The 19565-nt window shown below is 41.2% G+C and overlaps 1 protein-coding gene across 1 annotated transcript in view; it reads right to left on the reverse strand.

The window, feature by feature from the left end:
- Positions 1-2177: 2177 nt before the first annotated feature.
- Positions 2178-19565, reverse strand: part of CAGE1 (cancer antigen 1) — a 31800-nt gene continuing 14412 nt past the window's right edge. The window contains exons 4-10 of the mRNA XM_070361315.1: positions 17893-18899; positions 15179-15328; positions 12854-12961; positions 6686-6766; positions 6389-6496; positions 2974-3078; positions 2178-2374 (exon numbers count right to left, since the gene is read on the reverse strand). Coding sequence (XP_070217416.1) covers positions 2300-2374; positions 2974-3078; positions 6389-6496; positions 6686-6766; positions 12854-12961; positions 15179-15328; positions 17893-18899 — 1634 coding nt within the window. The 3' untranslated portion in view covers positions 2178-2299. The remainder of the gene's footprint in view (positions 2375-2973; positions 3079-6388; positions 6497-6685; positions 6767-12853; positions 12962-15178; positions 15329-17892; positions 18900-19565) is intronic.

Raw genomic sequence — 19565 nt, forward strand, 5'->3', positions numbered from 1 at the left:
TGTATCCATCTTCTTGGTGAAGTGTCTGTTCAAATCTTTGCCCATTTTTATGGGGTTGCTTTCTTATTCTTGGGTTTTTAGAGTCTGTTATGTATTCTGATTACAAGTTCTTTAGCAGATATATGACTTGTACATATTCTTTCATGTTAGTCTTTTCATTCTCTTAATGATGTCCATGGAAGAGCCAACGTTTTTTAATTTTGATGAAGTACGATTATCAAAATTTTCTTTTATGAATCATGTTTTTGGTATCATATTTAAATCACTGCCTAACACAACATCAACCCAACATCAGAAACTTTTTCCTATATTTTGAGAATGTTTTACACTTTAGCTCTTTCATTTAGGTCTAGTATCCATTTTGAGTTACTTTTGCATGTGATACAAGGTATAAATCAAAGTGTTTTTGTTTTTTTTTGTTTGTTTGCAAATGGATGGCCAACAATTTCAGCATCCTTTCCAAAGAATGTGTGTGTGTGTATATATATATGTATATACATATATATATGCATATATATGTATAACTGAATCACTTTTTGTTGCCCAGCAGAAATTAACAGAACATTGAAAACCAACTATATTTCAATAAAACATATTTAAAAGATAAAAATAAAATCTAGATCAGCTTGGGGAGAAATAAGTCTTAACAATATTGAATCTTAAGATTTCTGAAATAAGTACACCTCCTTATATATTTGTCTTTATTTTATCTTTATATTATTGAATGTACTATTTTATATTTATATTGTCTTCTTTATTTTTTTACACATCAAAGATAATTGTTTTATTTAAAAACGGAAATATTTATATGTTTGTGTTGCAGCCCTTATGGAAAAAAAAATTTTTTTTAAGTCCTTTGATTTGAAATTCAATGTAAACAAGTACACAATCTTAAACCATAAATTCCAATTTTTTTTCCTCTGTGTTTAAATGATGTGAAAGCTTTTGTTCTGTTCAAAGGGATCTGTATATTTGAATTACAGCAACTTCTCAGTAACTTCTTCTCTGGTCTTGTCTGTTGTTTAGTCACTAAGTGGTCTCCAGCTCTTTGGCAACACCATGGACTGTAGCCCGCCAGGTTCCTCTGTCCATGGGATTTCCCAGGCAAGAATACTGGAGTGGGTTGCCATTTCCTTCTCCATTCTTTATTTTTTAGTGAGGTAAAATTGGTATATATTATTATATAAATCTCAGGTGTACGGCATTATAATTTGACCTCTGTATGCACTAATACCGGAGAAGGCAATGGCACCCCACTCCAGTACTCTTGCCTGGAGAATCCCAAGGACGGAGGAGCCTGGTAGGCTCCAGTCCATGGGTTGCTAAGAGTCGGGCACGACTGAGAGACTTCACTTTCCCTTTTCACTTTCATGCATTGGAAAAGGAAATGGCAACCCACTGCAGTGTTCTTGCCTGGAGAATCCCAGGGACCGGGGAGCCTGGTGGGCTGCCGTCTCTGGGGTTGCACAGAGTCGGACACGACTGAAGCGACTTAGCAGCAGCAGCAGCAGCATGCACTACTACAGAGCATTACCACGGAAGTCCAGTCACCATCCGTCGCCACACAATCCACCCCCTTCACCCGTCTCCCCCGCTCACCACTCCCTTCCCCTCCGGTAACCACCAGCAGGTTCTCTGTATTGATGACTTTGCTTTTGTTTTGTGTGTGTGTTTTATCTACAATTTATTTCAGTTATCTTGTAGTGAGTTAGCACTATACAAAGCTCCTATTTTAGGGGGTGTAAGATTAGACCTTTTGCTTAAGCTCTAATGACAGCAAGCACTGTACAAATGAAATTGGGAGAAGGGTGGAGGAAAGAGCATGTAAGAAATAAAGAGAATAAATAAGTGGAAAAACTTTGCAGAGTTTAAAACGCTAATTTTGGAATATTTCACTCTGAATCTCAATAAATGAGAAAATCTATTTGGTACATGATACGTTTCATTTGGGGTGCATTCAAAACCTTATATGGATAAATTCTAAGGATAGCAAGGTTATTTTACTCGAACACTGTGGTGATAATCTTCTAAAATTCTTGGATGTTTCTCACTAATTCCTTAACCTCGCTCCCCACCCACCCACCCCCACATCAAAGGGAGTTCTGAGAAGGAAGAGGAAACTCTGGGTGTTCAAGTAATCCAGACATTAAATAGAATAAACACATTATTGAAGAATGGTCTTCTTTACTTACAAAATGGCACATTTCCCTCTTTGTAGGAGTCTAAAAGATGAACTCAGCAAGTCAGAAAGTGACATACCAGCAAATGTTTACAAAATTAAAAATAAAGTTTTTTGAACTTACTGTGCAATCTGGGAGTGGGATATCACAAGTCTTTGGTCAGCACATTTGATTATTTCCTCATAAGATGTAACCTTGGGAAACATTAGCTAAAACAATTATTCTGTGATCAATTCTAAGATATTTACTTAGTTTTGTTCATTTTTTTGCTTTTCAAGAATCTGCACAAGTTGAAGTTCAATTATATGACTCCTGTGAATGAAGGTTTTACAACTGGCAGAACATCTTCCTTGTATTTTGAAATCAGGAATATGGATACAAATAGAACTGAAATGTGCCTGTTCACCATGCAGAAAAAGTATCAAAAAAAGGACAACTGTAGTGAAACAACTGTGATCCATACAAGTAGTGTATGTGTCAACCCAGGGTCAGAGTCCACAATGAGGTTTTAAAAGGTAAACCAGAACACTATGTTGGCGAGATTTAGAAGGACCCTCCAAGTGAATCGGTGAGGCTAAGACTAAGAAATTGCTGACAACAGAAGGCTATATGCACACATACAGTTCTTTGCTAGCTTTTAGCTAAAAGGAAAATAACACAAAGTCATGATGAAGTGAATGGAATTGAGACAAATGTGTTACGTCATCCTTCAGATCCCTTTTTTGCATCCAAATTCTAATGTTTTAATATTTGACATAGTTTAAAAAATATATGTGCATAAGAAAATCTGTACCTTATTTATTAAGTTGCCTAAATGTCTTTGATACTTGTCATTTTCTTCAGTGAGTCTGTTGCAGTGGTCTTCTTTTGTCTCTAGAAGATTTTCCAATTTTGCAATCTATGGAGCAACATCAGCAAAAATGATAACTTGGAAACTGCCATGAAAATCATGTATTGATGTTAAGAACAATGAGAACAGTGAGCTATACTTTATTTCAATATTCCCTTACACTGATTTGTACCATAGGTGAATTGAGAGAGGCTGTTAGTTAGACTGCAGTTAGAACACATGAACAGAAATTTAAATGGTGTTTCAGCTTTTCTACATTTTAATACAATGAAATAGCTTTGCAAACAACTAGACACTTACTAGTAAATACAAGTACTTATTAGTCCCAAGTCTTTTCTTTCCATTCATAACCAATGGATAGACTATCTTCTTTCCATATATAACCAATGGATATTTGATTGTCTCTGAAGCACTGATGTGCTGCTTGATGACACATTTTCAGGTTTCATCAATATTCTCACGTGTATAAATGAGAGTTTTTGAAAGGTCCAGCTCAACGTGTGTCACATTCTGACTTATGGTCCAATTTTTTAGGGGGGGTTTTTAAATTTTGGGGGGGGTCCAATTTTTATTTGCAAAAAATTAACATTAACAATTTAAATATTGTATTCTTGCATTAACAATTTAAAGTTTGTATTTCTAAAAATGATATCTAGGATAAATTACCAAGAAAGAGTATTCACAAGTTCCCCCACAGTTACCTTAATTTTCAAAGCAATTATAGAAGAAAAAAGACAGAAATGTTCCCTTTAAATAACAATGTTAAGAGTGGCCGTTGATGTTCTAATGTTTATTTAAACATATTTATTTACATATGTTTACAAGTCTGCCCTACAGGAAACAATGGCGGAACAAGCTTTCTTGCTCTTTCCCTTTACATAGATATATTAATGGGGACAATATCAAATCGGGGTCCCATTCCTCTGACTGCACATGTTACTTAAAGCAGGGAGTACAGATATTACCTCAGTTTAACAGATAAACCCAAGGTGAAGAGAATTTAAAACGCTTTTTAAAGGACATGGCTAGAAGTAGAGAGAAGAGGGTGGCAGAGGCTAAGATTGTTAGCACCACTGAGTCAACGGACATGAATCTGAGCAGAGTCCGGGAGACAGTGGAGGACAGGGAAGCCTGGCGTGCTGCCGTCCACGGGGCCGCAAAGAGTGGGACACAACTTAGCGACTGAACGCCATCACCTTGAACCTCTGTGTCGAGAGCAGCTCTTCCTTTCCTCTCCCTCCCTTTCCGTGTGCCAGTCCTTTAGGGACTAGCATTTCTCACGTTTGGAATTTTTATCACGGTCAGCTTGATGTGCTTCTTTACCCTCTCAGGAGTTGTGTGGTCTAGAAGCTTGCTTTCAGGTGGGTTCAGGTGAGACACCACGGACAGTGCCCGTTCCATGCCTCAAGCAGTCAAGGGCACACCTCACCTTTTGTGCGGTTAAGCTGGACAAGAGGGCTGTGCTGTGGGTCATTAAAAGTTTCTTGTAAGTCTTGAACTTACAGGTTTTAGCAGCCATTCTAAGTGCCTAGATGCCTTATTTTATTCAGGGATGCAAGATGTAATTTTCTATAGGTGTGTCTTCTGCTTTTTTTTAATGTGGACCATTTTTAGTCTCAGTTGAATTTGTTATAATACTGCTTCTGTTTTCTGTTTTTTTATTTTTTTGCCCGAGAGGCAAGTGGGATCTTAGCCCCCAACCAGGGATCCAACTGGCACCGCCCTCCTTGGAAGGCGAGGTCTTAACCACTGCACCATCAGGGAAGTCCCTCTTCTTCTGCTTTTAACAGCTTACATTCTCCAGCGAAGAACTCTCCCTCATGAGTTATTTGGTTCCTCTGAAATATAGTTTGTACAACAAAGTCTGCAGCACATGTAAGAGGCAACATAGTGTGTCTGAGATGCTGCCATTTGTGAGCGTTTTCTCACTTCAGCTTCCCACCCCAGGGGAGACCGCGGTCCATTCCAAACCTCTTTTGTGCCTGAAGCTCAGAAGCTGCTGACAGGGCCTGCCCCCCTTTCATCCGCCCCCTGCCAGCCCGTGGGCTCTCCTCTGCGCTCCTCCCACCTGGATGTCACGGGATCCTCCTCTTTTTAAAAAGGTTCCCTTTAGTCCTTGCAAACAGCTACTATATATCTCACCTTTTCTAGATTCCTTGGAGGCAGGGCTTCCGTTTGATGTAACTTTCCATCAATATCTCCATACTGACTAGCCTTGCTTACCCTTTCAAGGAAGTCAATAATTACCTATATAATGAAGAAAATTAATGAAGTAGAAAGGAAGAAAACTATAAGCCCTCACAGCATCGGGCTTTTCCCTTTCTCCTATGCAATGAATTTAGTACAGGATGCTGACCTTTAACAATTTAGAAATACGATAGACTTCTCTAAAGATGAAAAAAGAAATTATGGGGGCTTCCCTAGTGGCTTAGTGCTAAGAATCCACCCGCCAGCGCAGGAGACAAGGGTTCCATCCCTGGTCCGGGAAGATCCCACGCACCGCGGAGCAACTAAGCCCATGAGTCGCAACTACTGAAGCCGTGCACGCCCAGAGCCCGTGCAGCCCGCGCTCTGCAACAAGAGAAGCCTGAGCACCGCAACTGGAGAGGAGCCCCGGCTTGCCACGACTAGAGAAAAGCCTGCGCAGCAATGAAGACCCAGCACAGCCAGAAATAAATAAACGTTAAAAAACCAATTAAGTTAATTAACCTCTTTTTCACTATATAGTGGGATCCAAATGGATTGTAACTTTCTAGATACCAAGATATTTTAATTTTCTTCCCACAGATTTTTCTTTTAGCTGCTTTTATCTTCTTTTTTCCAGCTTTATCGATACATAACTGATGCAACCATTGTGTAAGTTTCAGGTGTACAGCGTGTTGATTTGATACACTGATATATTGCAAAATGATTACCGCCATTAGCTCCACCCCTCCCACAATCACCACTCCCCTGTGATGGCTCTGGGTGCCATCCAAAGGACGTGTGCCATTTCCCTGGCACCCCCTTAATCGCGATTGCTGTAAACACCTACTGCTCTAAGAATGGTGGTCGTATGTGCCACAATATAAATGTTCTTCATTCACTATTAAAAACTTGCACATACTTGAAAATTTCTGCATTTTGAAAGAAAAAAAAATTTTCTAAACAGAAATCATGTGGGACAATATTTAAAATTTCAAAACCTGAGAGTGCCAACTTCAGTTCTATATTTGTGGGGGTGAATAATACTGCTACTATGCCAGCGTGTGACCATTTCAAGGAGCAAAGTTTTTGAAGGCAGATCATTTCCACAACTCGTTATTAAGACAGTGTTGTGAATAAAAAGGCTAGCAAAGCAACGAAAGGTGTTTCTTACCAAAAAATCAAGCTCCTCGTTTAGGTTGTGGGGCTGGTTCAGTTTGGCTCCCAGTACAACAGGCACGTCTCTGACATTCTTGGCTTCCTTGGAGTCAAATTCTGTAACCTGCCATGAAACATGTTTGTGTCCACTTCCAATATGTTCACTTTCCTTGGAACATTTGACAATGAATATGCTATCAGTTAAGCCATCAGAGAGCTCTCCAGTGGCTTCAATAACAGAAAGCTTTCAATGTAAGATCTAAAGTTGCATTTTTGTATTAGAGAAACAGGACACGGTGAATGTTTAACTCACCCCAGGAACCTGATGTTGACATGATTTTTCATTAGCAAGTAACTGTCTGAAAGCTGCGATTTTGTCTTTATGTTTCAGTAGCTAAGGAAAAAGGCATTTTCTATTTCAGAGACAGGAAATAAGACTACATTCAGTAACATTTCTAATAAAATCACCAAACCATGAACAGCCCAACCCCTGTCTCAAAGGTGTCTTGTATTTTGAGCTCCTGTGTAGTAGAGTTCACACAACATGCCTGAGACTGCTGCCCCCAGAAAGGCCTGCTCGCCAAGGTGCCCCCTGACTGGCTTCTAGGAACCTGGATTGTGGGAGAGTCTCCATGATTTCCCGGTATGAAGGCTCACTGCGTCTAACCTATTTGCACAGAGGATGTGGTTTATGCTGAACGCCTCCTTCCACTGGGAGAGTCTGGGGTTTTGGTACGTGGCAGGCAGAGGGTGCCTGCCTACGCGACCAGCCTCAGATAGAAACCCTGGACACTCAGTCTCCAGTGAGCTTCCCTGGGAACTCTTCACATGGGCTGCACAGCTCACTGCCAGGGAAGGGAAGGGCACCTGGTTTCCTCTGGACTTTGCTCCATGTGCTTTTCCCCTTTGCTGGTTTTGTTCTGAATCCTCTCGCAGTAATAATACCTCATAACTGGGAGAATGACTGTGTGCTGAGTCCTGTGAGTCCTGTAAGTCACCAAACATGAGGGAGGGCTTGGGAGCTCCGCAGAGCTTATTCTAATACCCAATTGCTTTTACAGCCAGGCTATTAAGACTCTGCTTTAGAGAAAAAATTAGCCAACTTTTTCTAGATACAATTCAGTATCATTTCTTATATGTTCCATATAATAATAATAGATCTTTAATATTCAATATTTCTAACTCCTCCAAATATCAGTGATAAAGTATGCTGTACAGAATTTTTTATTATGAACAATTTCGAAAAAAGAGAAGAAACTAATGAAGCCCCATATAACTATTACTCAGCTCCAATTATTGACAGTTAATGATCAATCTTGTATCATTAATACCCCAAGCACTTCCTCCTCCCTGCAACTCCCTTCACTCAATCAAATGATAGACATCACATTATTTTGTCTGCCAATATTACAGTAATGACACAGAAATTTACCAAGAGAACATAAATATCTGAAATTGTATTTCTGAAACATCCCTCTTGGGCTTCCCTGGTGGCTCAGATGGTAAAGAATCTGGTTGCAATGTGGGAAACCTGGGTTCGACCTCTGGTTTGGGCATGGCAGCCCACCCCACTATTCTTGCCTGGAGAATCCCCATGGACAGAGGAACCTGGCGTGCTACAGTCCATGGGGTGGCAAAGAGTCAGACACGACTGAGCAGCTAAGCACAACATCCCTTTTGAACCCTCAACTAGGCTTCTTTTTGAAGGTTGGTTTAAGAAGTGGAGACCAGTAGTTTTTCTGCATGCCTGTTTATTCCTTGGTCCTTTTCTCTATAGGTTAGCCAGAAGATAGGTTCTCCAGAGCACTTGCAACAAATTTCCTATCCACCTCACAGTTCAGAGAAGTCATTTCCTGCTAGTACAGTATTGAAATTGAATCCCAGATTTACTGTTCAGCCAGGTAAACTGGTCACTTCTGTTTTCCTCTCAGATTAAAAATGGCTCCTGTTTGAGTCTTATTATCATTTTCCCAACTGAGAGTCACAGCATGCTGGCATAAGTCCTTTGGAAGGAGGTCCCCATTACAGCCATTACCCCTATCATGGTTTGGCCTCAGGCCAAACTACAGTGAAGGAACACAGCCCCACCCATCAGCAGAAAATTGGACTAAAGATTTACTGAGCATGGCCCTGCCCACCAGATCAGATCAGATCAGATCAGTCGCTCAGTCATGTCCGACTCTTTGCGACCCCATGAATTGCAGCACGCCAGGCCTCCCTGTCCATCACCAACTACTGGAGTTCACTCAGACTCACATCCATCGAGTCAGTGATGCCATCCAGCCATCTCATCCTCTGTCGTCCCCTTCTCTTCCTGCCCCCAATCCCTCCCAGCATCAGAGTCTTTTCCAATGAGTCAACTCTTCGCATGAGAGCAAGACCCAATTTCCCCACAGCCAGTCCCTCCCATCAGGAAGCTTCCACAAGCCTCTTATCCTCATCCATCAGAGGGCAGACAAACTGAAAACCACAACCATGGAAAACTAACCAAACTGATCACATGGATCACAACCTCAACTAACTCAATGAAGCAATGAGCCATGCCATGTAGGGCCACCCAAGACAGACGGGTCATGGTGGAGAGTTCTGACAAAATGTGGTCCACTGGAGAAGGGAATGGCAAACCACTTCAGCATTCTTGCCTTGAGAAACCGAGGAATAGTATGAAAAGACAAAAAGATACGACCCTGAAAGATGAACTTCCCAGGTCGATAAGTGCCCAATATGCCATTGGAGAAGAGCAGAGAAACAGCTCCAGAAGGAATGGAGAAGCTGAGTCAAAGAGGAAACAAGACCCAGCTATGGATGTGTCTGGTGGTAAAAGCAAAGCCCAATGCTGTAACGAACAGTATTGCATAGGAACCTGGAATGTTAGGTCCATGAATCAAGGCAAATTGGAAGTGGTCAAACAGGAGATGGCAAGAGTGAACATTGACATTCCAGGAATCAGTGAACTAAAATGGACCAGAATGGGTGAATTTAACTCAGAGGACCATTATATCTACTACTGTGGGCAAGACTCCCCTAGAAAAAATGGAATAGGCCTCATAGTCAACAAAAGAGTCCAAAATGCAGTACTTGGGTGCAATCTCAAAAATGACTATGATCTCTGTTCATTTCCAAGGCAAACCATTCAGTATCACAGTAATCTAAATCTATGCCCCAACCACTATTGCCAAAGCAGCTGAACAGTTCTATGAAGAACTAGAAGACCTTCTAGAACTAACACCAAAAAAAAGATGTCCTTTTCATTACAGTGGCTGCTGCTGATGCTAAGTCGCTTCAGTAGCGTCCGACTCTGTGCGACCCCATCCATAGACGGCAGCCCACCAGGCTCCCCCGTCCCTGGGATTCTCCAGGCAAGAACAGTGGAGTGGGTTGCCATTTCCTTCTCCAATGCATGAAAGTGAAAAGTGAAAGTGAAGTCGCTCAGTCGTGTCCGACTCTTAGCAACCCCATGGACTGCAGCCCACCAGGCTACTCCGTCCATGTCATTTTCCAGGCAAGAGTACTGGAGTGGGGTGCCATTGCCTTCTCCGTCATTACAGTAGACTGGAATGCAAAAGTAGGAAGTCAAAAGATACCTGGAATAATAGGCAACTTTGGCCTTAGAGTACAAAATGAAGTAGGGCAAAGGCTATCAGAGTTTTGCCAAGAGAACACACTGGTCACAGCAAACACCCCCTTCCAACAACACAAGAGAAGACTCTACACATGGACATCACCAGATGGTCAAAACCAAAACCAGATTGATTATATTTTTTGCAGCCAAGATGGAGAAGCTCTATTTAGTCAGCAAAAACAAGACCGGGAGCTGACTGTGGCTCATATCATGAACTCTTTATTGCCAATATTCAGATTTAAATTGAAGAAAGTAGAGAAAACCACTAGATCATTCAGCTCAGTTCAGTTCAGTCGCTCAGTCGTGTCCGACTCTTTGCGACCCAATGAATTGCAGCACTCTAGGCCTCCCTGTCCATCACCAGCTCCCGGAGTTCACTCAAACTCACGTCCATCGAGTCGGTGATGCTATTTAGCCATTTCATCCTCTGTCGTCCCCTTCTCCTCCTGCCCCCAATCCCTCCCAGCATCAGAGTCTTTTCCAATGAGTCAACTCTTCACATGAGGTGGCCAAAGTACTGGAGTTTCAGCTTTAGCATCATTCCTTCCAAAGAACACCCAGGACTGATTTCCTTTAGAATGGACTGGTTGGATCTCCTTGCAGTCCAAGGGACTCTCAGGTATGACCTAAATCAAATCCCTTACGATTATACAGTGGAAGTGAGAAATAGATTCAAGGGATTAGATCTGATAGCCAGAGTGCCTGAAGAACTATGGTCAGAGATTGATTTAGAAAAGGCAGAGGAACCAGAGATCAAATTGCCAACATCAGTTGGATCATAGAAAAAGAAAGAGAATTCCAAAAAAGCATCTACTTCTGCTCCATTGACTACGCTAAAGCCTTTGACTGTATGGATCACGACAAGCAATTCTTAAAGAGATCAGAACACCAGAGCACCTTACCTGTCTCCTCCAAAACCTGTATGCAGGTCAAAAAGCAACAGTTAGAACCAGACATGGAACAATGGACTGGTTTCAAATAGGGAAAGGAGTACGTCAAGGCTGTATACTGTAAGCCTGCTTATTTAACTTATATACAGAGTACATCAAGCAAAATGCTGGGCTGGATGAAGCACAAGCTGGAATCAAGATTACCAGGAGAAATATCAATAACCTCAGATATGCAGATGACACCACCCTTATGGCAGAAAGCAAAGAGGAACTAAAGAGCCTCTTGATGAAGGTGAAAGAGGAGAGTGAAAAAGCTGGCTTAAAACTCAACATTCACAAAACGAAGATCATGGCATCAGGCCCCATCACTTCATGACAAATAGATGGGGAAACAATGGAAACAGTGACAGACTTTATTTTCTTGGACTCCAAAATCACTGCAGATGATGACTGCAGCCATGAAATTGAAAGACACTTGCTCCTCGAGAAGAAAAACTATGACCAACCTAGACAGCATATTAAAAAGCAGAGACATTATTTTGCCAACAAAGTTTCATCTAGTCAAAGCTACAGTTTTTCTAGCATTCATGTATGGATGTGAGAATTGGATCATAAAGAAGGCTAGAAGTGTTAGTTGCTCAGTCGTGCCCAACTGTTTGAGACCCCATGAACTGCAGCCCACTAGGCTCTTCTGTCCATGGGATTTTCCAGGCAAGGATATTGGAGTGGGTTGTCATTTCCTTCTCCAGGGGATCTTCTCAACCCAGGGATTGAACCTGGGTCTCCTGCACGTCAGGCAAATCCTTTACTGACTGAGCTACAAGGGAAGCCATAAAGAAGGCTGAGCGCTGAAGAATTGATGTTTTTGAACTATGGTGCTGGAGAAGACTCTTGGGAGTCCCTTGGACTGCAAAGAGATCAAACCAGTCAATCCTAAAGGAAATCAATCCTGAATATTCACTGGAGGAACTGATGCTGAAGCTGAAGCTCCAATACTTTGGCCACCTGATGCAAAGAGCTGACTCATTAGAAAAGACCCTGATGCTGGGAAAGATCGAAGGCGGGAGGAGAAGGGGATGACAGAGGATGAAACAGTTGGATGGCATCACTGACGCGATGGACTCAAGTTTGAACAGGGAAGCCTGGCGTGCTGTCCATGGGGTTGAAAAGAGTCGAACACGACTGCACACCTGAACAACAACATTTACCTGGCTCTCCTAGTTCTCTCTCCACCTCTGCACCACTAGCCGAGAGACTGACTGAAGAAGTCCCAAGGGCCTTCCCTTACTTGTCTCACTTGAGAAATAAAATGTTTCCAATGTATCCACTATTCCAAGTGATAAAGTTTGTAATAACTATGTCCTGTGCTTAGCTGCTCAGTAGTGTCTGACTCTGAGACCCCCAGGCTCCTCTGTCCATGGGATGCTCTAGACAAGAATACTCAAGGGGGTTGCAGTGTCCTCCTCCAGGGGATCTTCCTAATCCAGGGATCAAACCCAAGTCTCCCACATTGCAGGTGGATTATTTACTGTCTGAGCCCAGGAAAGCCCATGAATACTGGAATAGTAGCCTATCCCTTCTCCAGGGAATCTTCCGGACCCAGGAATGGAACAGGGGTCTCCTGCATGGCAGGCGGATTCTCTACCAGGTGAGCTATCAAGGAAGCCCTATAGGAATGTCAAAATATACTTATCTTCAGGAATCAGTGGTACCATTAAAAGTGAACAGATACTCATACCAGTTTTTGGGTAGATGAATGGGATTTTCTAAGACATACTTAGGTTATAAAACAAGTCAAGTGTTGAACAAAAGGCCTCCTTAGAGTCAAAGTAAAGCTAATCTTGTCCCCTGAAATAATTATTTTAAAAAATCCAAAGTTTTTAGGAGCCTCTTTATACTTTTACACTAGCTTTTTTTTACTTCTTTTTTCACTAAAAATGATATAATTTTTAGAATGAAGAATACATACCTCTTTATCTAAAATTTTCTTTTTAAGATGAAAACTCTTCAATTTTTGTGGCATATCACTAACTTTCTCATTCTCTTTGAAATGTTCAGCATCAGGATTGATGATGTCCTAAGGGTAATGTTTTGAGAAGCTTTCTTAAAAAGTTTTCAATAAAATTAAAAGAATGAAGGGTAGAATACAAATTAAACGTTCCATGCAAAAGAAGAGGCCAAACAAAAGAAGGAAGAAAAACATTGAACTCAATTCTTCAGTTACTCATCATAAGACATCTAATAACAGGTTAATGTGGAAATAATTCATTTAGATTCACATTTGCATATAAATTGTAAGTGGGACAAATTAGGATAATTGCTAGAAGTTAATACACATTGATAGTAACTATAATGACTACACATTCATAGATACATCTCCTGTTAGCCTAGTCAGTTTACAAATCCAAATTTTAGACTAATTGTTATACCTGACACCAGAACAATGAGACATCTTTAATAATATTGAAACTCTAGACATTTCAGTGGCCCCCAGAATGAAGATACTTGTACACTGTACTTGTACAGTGAAGACCCTTGTAACCTAAGGGTCAAAAGTGCACGCATTAGAGTCAGACTACCTGGGTTTGGATCTGAGTTCTGCCACTTAGAGCTTCCCTTGTGGCTCGGTGGTAAAGAATCTGCCTTCCAATGCAGGAGATATGGGTTCAATCTTTATGCTGGGAAGATCCCCTGGGGAAAGAAATGGTGACCCACTCCAGTATTCTTGCCTGGGAAATCCCATGGGCAGAGGAGCCTGGTGGGCTACAGTCCATGGGGTCGTAGAGTCAGACACAACTGATCGACTGAGCACAGTGGAAAGCGTCTACTGCAGCTCTGAAACGGAATGGAAACTCATTCTGCCACTTAACTTATGTGAGACTTTGAACAAGAAACTCAACTATTCTAGGCCTGTTTGTTTTTCCATGTTTAAAAAAAAAAAAAAAAGCCTGATAATATTTTTTTAATGGTGTAAGAGTTGAATGAGATAATCCATGAAAAGCAGAGTCAATTTAAATGCCTCCAAGGACAGGGTGGGCAGCCAGCAAATATTTGTCCAGTGCCTATTAGAGGCTTACCCTGTATTAGCAGAGGGCATATCACATATGGAGTCTCTGATCTTGAAGCCTTGAGCAAACAGGTATTTGTTTGGCCTGGAATGAGATCTACTAAGTAGAGGGTTGATGGATGGCTCACTGAGGGGTCTGGGAGAGAAGAAGCAGCCAGCAAATAAGACTGAGAAAGAACAGCAGCATCCGCTGAGAGAAGAGAAAATCAAGCAAATATGGTGAGAAAGCAGATGTCTGAAGGGCCGGGGGTGATGGAAAGGCTGCAGCAAGAAGTGCTGGCGACACTTTCAAATTCAAACCTTATGAAGACAAAACTTCAGGCGGGCACAGTCTTTGGGCCGTCAATTTGGGGTCTCTGCTAAAATTACTTAGCTTGGTTTCCAGCCTTCAATAAATGCTGGCGTTCAACAAATTTTAGCTGAAAGAAAATAGTAGTGTAGTGTGTAGTGTGTTCCTGTGTCAGATCAGGAACACAGCAAACCCACGTTGCCAAATTTTGGCTCAGAGGAGTGCACTTAAGCTCAAAGAAACATACAATAATCAGAGGGAAGAGGAAGAAAGAGAGTTCAATAATTTGAGGAGCTGTTCCGAGCATCATGCCCTTCAAACGTAGGGTCTGTCACTTCCCAGGGCAGCAGCGACACCACTGCAGCTAAGGCTGAGAAAGGAAAATTTCCTTGGCCAGGTCACACAGCCAAGAGGTGGAGAGGCCATGTCTGGAACTCACTGGACACTAACTTCATTTTTCATTCTTCCCATGGACACAGCTCCACACTGCCCACCCTGCCCCAGAGCTGCACTTCAGATCAGACTGGGTAAACAGCCCACCCATGTGAACTCATCACTAGGAGCAGCCGGGCTGGAGCCCAAGACTACTGCTCAGAGGGAGTTTTCCTAACACGTGGAAAGCACTGAGGGACAGGTTTTGCCTGAAGTTCTTATTTTTTTCAGTCCTACTACATTATCTTACTGTTGATTTGTGGGAATTAGGTGATGAAAAAAGACAGGATGAAGCAGTGGGAAGAAGGAAGGGCTGATTGGTTGGTTTAAGCATCTGTATCAGTCAGTTCAGTCGCTCAGTCATGTCCAACTCTTTGCAACCCCATGGACTACAGCATGCCAGGCTTCCCTGTCCATCTGTATCATTCCTTCCATTATTTTTCTTTCATAACTTGATTGTCCAACCTTGATATTTCTTAATAAAAATATGATTTTTGTATAATTACCTGATGTGGGAGAAGTTCTACCATCAGAGCCAGAAGACTGAGAATTCTGGACGTCGGCTGTGAAGTTCTTTTCATGTCTGGGGGGTTTGCGCTCCCTTCTTCACAAGGTGAGTGATTCGGGAACAAATTAGAATGTGTCATCTTTGTATCCTACATATACACAATTCAGACTTGTCACAATAAAGACACAGAATCTGGATTACTTTTTAGGTAAAATGCTGAATACCACTCTTAAAAACTCAAAGCAGTGGTTCTCAAACTTTTTGATTTTCAGGATGCTTTCACAGTCTTAAAAATTATTGAGGATATCCCAAAGCTTTTGTTTGTTAGGCTGTATCTGTCAATATTTATTGCATCAGAAATCACAGTGTGAACATAAAAAATATTGATTTACAAATTCATTTAAATAACAATCAATATTTATTGTATTAAAAATACAATATCTACATTTATATTTATTGTGTTAGAATCTATTTTATATTTATCAATATTCATTGTATTAGAAATTACAACTGAGAACATTCAAAAATATTTATTTACTAATTCATTTAAACAATAAATCTATTATGTCAGTATAAGCGACAATTTAATACAAAATTACCGCATTTGTCAAAATGAAAAATTAGTGAAAAGTGGGAATGTTTACACTTTCTGCAAATATTGTTAATGCTGGCTTAATAGAAGACAGCAGGACTCTCCACTGTGCTTTCCATATTCCATCAATCATGAAAGCAATTACCCTGTCACATGCCACATGGCTTCACGGGAAAACTCCACTGTACACCTGGGAAAGAATGAGAGTGAAAAAGGCAATGGTGTCTTCATATTACCATGAAAATGCTTCGACATCAAAGATGCTCCCAGAACACACATTGAGAAAATGGACCTAAAGATTAATGAAAAGCAAAACTAGAAGTAAAAAAAAAAAAACGGATTAGTCAAGATGGTGCAAAAGCTGCCTTTAAAAAAAGAAAGCTCAAGAAAAACATTGTATAGTGGATAAACTACTGCACAGTAACACTGATTTACGCAGTGTTTACTAATTCAAAATTTGTCATGCTTTGGTTAACAGCCAAACTGAAGGTCATCTTTGCTTAGGCTAAAAGTGAAAATGAAAGTGTTAGTTGCTCAGCTGTGTTTCAACTCTTCTTGACCCCATGGACTGTAGCCCGCCAGGCTCCTCTGTCCATGGGACTCTTCAGACAAGAATAGTGGAGTGGGTTGCTGTTCCCTTCTCCAGGGGATCTTCCTGACCTGCTTAGGTCAGTACTTATCAAAGCATGACCTTGGGGCCAGGAGCATCAGTGAGTCCCTAAGATCTTCCTGGAGATGCAAATCCCCAGGCCCCACCTCACACCTGCTGAATCAGAGACTCTGGGGTGGTCCCTGCAATCTGCAGTTTCATAGCTGAGGCTGATGAATGCTAACGTTTGAGAATCACACTGGCTTAGATAATCCTTTCTTCTTTCTGGAGAAAAGATGACAGAGAGAATTTCCAGTCCCATGAGAACAGTATTTTTCTAAGAGCCATTAAAAATAATAGGATCCTGTCTTGCAAACAATACTTAATACGGATTAGATATTCACAAAAGTAAGTCTTCTAAGGACATCTTTGAGCAACAGATCAGTTCAGTTTAAGTTATTATGACAAATATAAAAATAAACGTATACATTTTCTGACTCAGATTAGCCTTCTAATAGAGTTAATAAGATTGCACTACAGATATTTTAAGGCAGGCCTACAAAACTGGAATAGAGCAGATGTGCTCTGGCTTGTGAGGATTATCACTACCAAGACAGGCTTCCAGTTGTCTGCCAAAAAAAGCCATCTGAACTGCAAATACAAAATACAGGTTCTCCAAACACATTGATACGAGGCTCTCATGTTGTTCTTAACGAATGATCATTTTGCAATACATACAGATATTGAATCTTTATGCTGCACACCTGAAACTCGTGGATGTGCCATCTCAGTAAAAATGTTAGTAACTTTACAAGATTACTGTGTGATATGATGTAGGTTTTGCCTTGTAAACCAAATATGCAGCTGTATTATTTAGTTTTACTGTTGAATAGGCAGACATGGCATGAAAAGACTGAGATCCTCACTCAGAAAATCTTTTCTCGAGGAAGCTTTGGATGATTGGTCATGTACGAGTGCCTGCATGTGTGCTAAGTCACTTCAGTCGTGTCCGACTCTATGCGACCCCATCCATAGACGGCAGCCCACCAGGCTCCCCCGTCCCTGGGATTCTCCAGGCAAGAACACTGGAGTGGGTTGCCATTTCCTTCTCCAATGCATGAAAATGAAAAGTGAAAGTGAAGTCGCTCAGTCGTGTCCGACCCTCGGCGACCCCATGGACTGCAGCCCTTCAGGCTCCTCCGTCCATGGGATTTTCCAGGCAAGAGTACTGGAGTGGGGTGCCATTGCCTTCTCCATACCAGGCTCCTAGGTACCCACAAAATTCCCACATTCATTTGCAACTCTACCAATATAATTGCAAGAGGCCAGGAATGGCTGTTCTTTAATGTGAGTATCTGAGACCCAAAGAAACTCGTCCAAACCTGTGGCACCTTCTCCATCATTTCTCTCTTTTTGGTTGTTAATTCTCTCCGCCGACAAATTAGGGTATGGGCCACGCCCAAATACGCCTCAGCAGACTATTAGAAACTCCTGAAATTCTGCCTTAGAGATTCTGAATTTGTGATAATACCTTGGCCACATCTGACTCTGTTACACCCTCTAAGATCTCCTTGAGTCGAGCTATCTCACATTTAGGGACACAATTTTGCTCCTCACTCCTTGCAACCTGCTGCTGATGTTTTGTGTTTTCATTTTTTACCTCGTCGATCTGCTGCTGGAGTTCTGCATTCTTAGCCTTTTCACTGTCGGATAGGAATTGCACCTTCTGAACCTGAGCGACCAATTTCTCGAGTTTAGATTTCAGATTCTCTCTTTCATCCAGGTGTTTCCTTTCACGTTTCTGAAATTCCTCCCGTAAAGACAGGACCTCTTGCTCTCTGGTCTCTCTCTCCCTTTTCAACAAGTCCAGAGCGGCACTGGTGGCCTTTTCCAGTTCTCCTTTGAGTTGCTGCAGTCTTTCTATCTCTTCTTCTTTCTTGCTCAAGGCGCTATCCATCTCCATGCACTGAGTCATGTACCTTTCCTCTAGACTAGCATAATTGCCCTTGAGTTTCTTAAACTCTAACTGTAAGGTTTCCTTTTCACTCCTGCATTCCTGAAGGTGGTTTTGGGTGGTAACTAAAATCTCATGCAAACTCTGCAGTGTCTTCTCTGTATCATTCTTCTCTAGCTTTATTCTGTACTTTTCTTCAATTAACTCTTCGACCTTCTCCTTTAGCTTATTGATGATGTCCACAAACACGTGCTGTTTAGTCGTATTCATCTGTAGTTCTTCAACCTTCTTCTCTAAATACGTGTTACGATGCTCTAGGTCTTGGATCCGAGTTTCCTGTTCTTTGTTAGCGAGTTTTAATTTCCGTAGGACTTCATTTAAAGCCATGTCCTCTTCCAGAGGTTGTAAGCTTTCCAAGCTCTGCTCTGCGTCAGGTATCAAGCAGGCCTCCTGAGACGCTCCATCGCTCCAACAAATGCCTCTAGGAGCCCAAGTTGAGACCATCTGTGGACTCCACCTGCCTTTTTCTGGGACTTCCTTTTGGTGTCTGACTGACATCTCAGGAATATCCATAGAATTCTGTACTCCTTTGGAAGAACCTGCAATCTGTAAATTACAGTAAGTAAAATAAGTCTGAAAGAGTAGAAATATCATGAGCTTTGAGGTCAAAGAGAGCTGCCCTTGAACACTGGATCCCTAAATTTGGTTTTCTCAGCTCTGAAATAATAGGGAAGACGTGTACGTCCAACACTAATATCTAATTAACAAAAATACTTAAGTATTAATTGCTGAATGTCATGTACTGCACTTAGCAGCACAGCAGGTATGGTATCTGTATTATGCTTTTACAAAAAAAAAATTAAATATTGATACTCTCACCATCTTCTATGACACAAACTTTTCTGGATACATACAAGATATTTCCTTTGACTTCAAATGAATTAAAACAAAGTTATTCATTACCCTAAATCTGCAAAGACATTTTAAAAAATTATTTTTGAGGTAATGTTGGTTTTTAACATTATGTAAGCCTCATGTGTACGTTACATTTCTACTTCTGTTTACACTACAGCACACTCACCACCAAACATTTAGTTTCCATTTATCACCATACAGTTGATCCATTTTACTCATTTCATTTATTTTGTTCATTTATTTTTTGGTTTTTGTTTGGGTTTTTTTGTATCCCATATATGAATGAAATCATATTTGTTTTTCCCCACCTGACTTATTTTACTTAGCATGATACC

The sequence above is a fragment of the Bos mutus genome, chromosome 23 (assembly GCF_027580195.1).
Source record: "Bos mutus isolate GX-2022 chromosome 23, NWIPB_WYAK_1.1, whole genome shotgun sequence".
NCBI lineage: Eukaryota > Metazoa > Chordata > Mammalia > Artiodactyla > Bovidae > Bos > Bos mutus.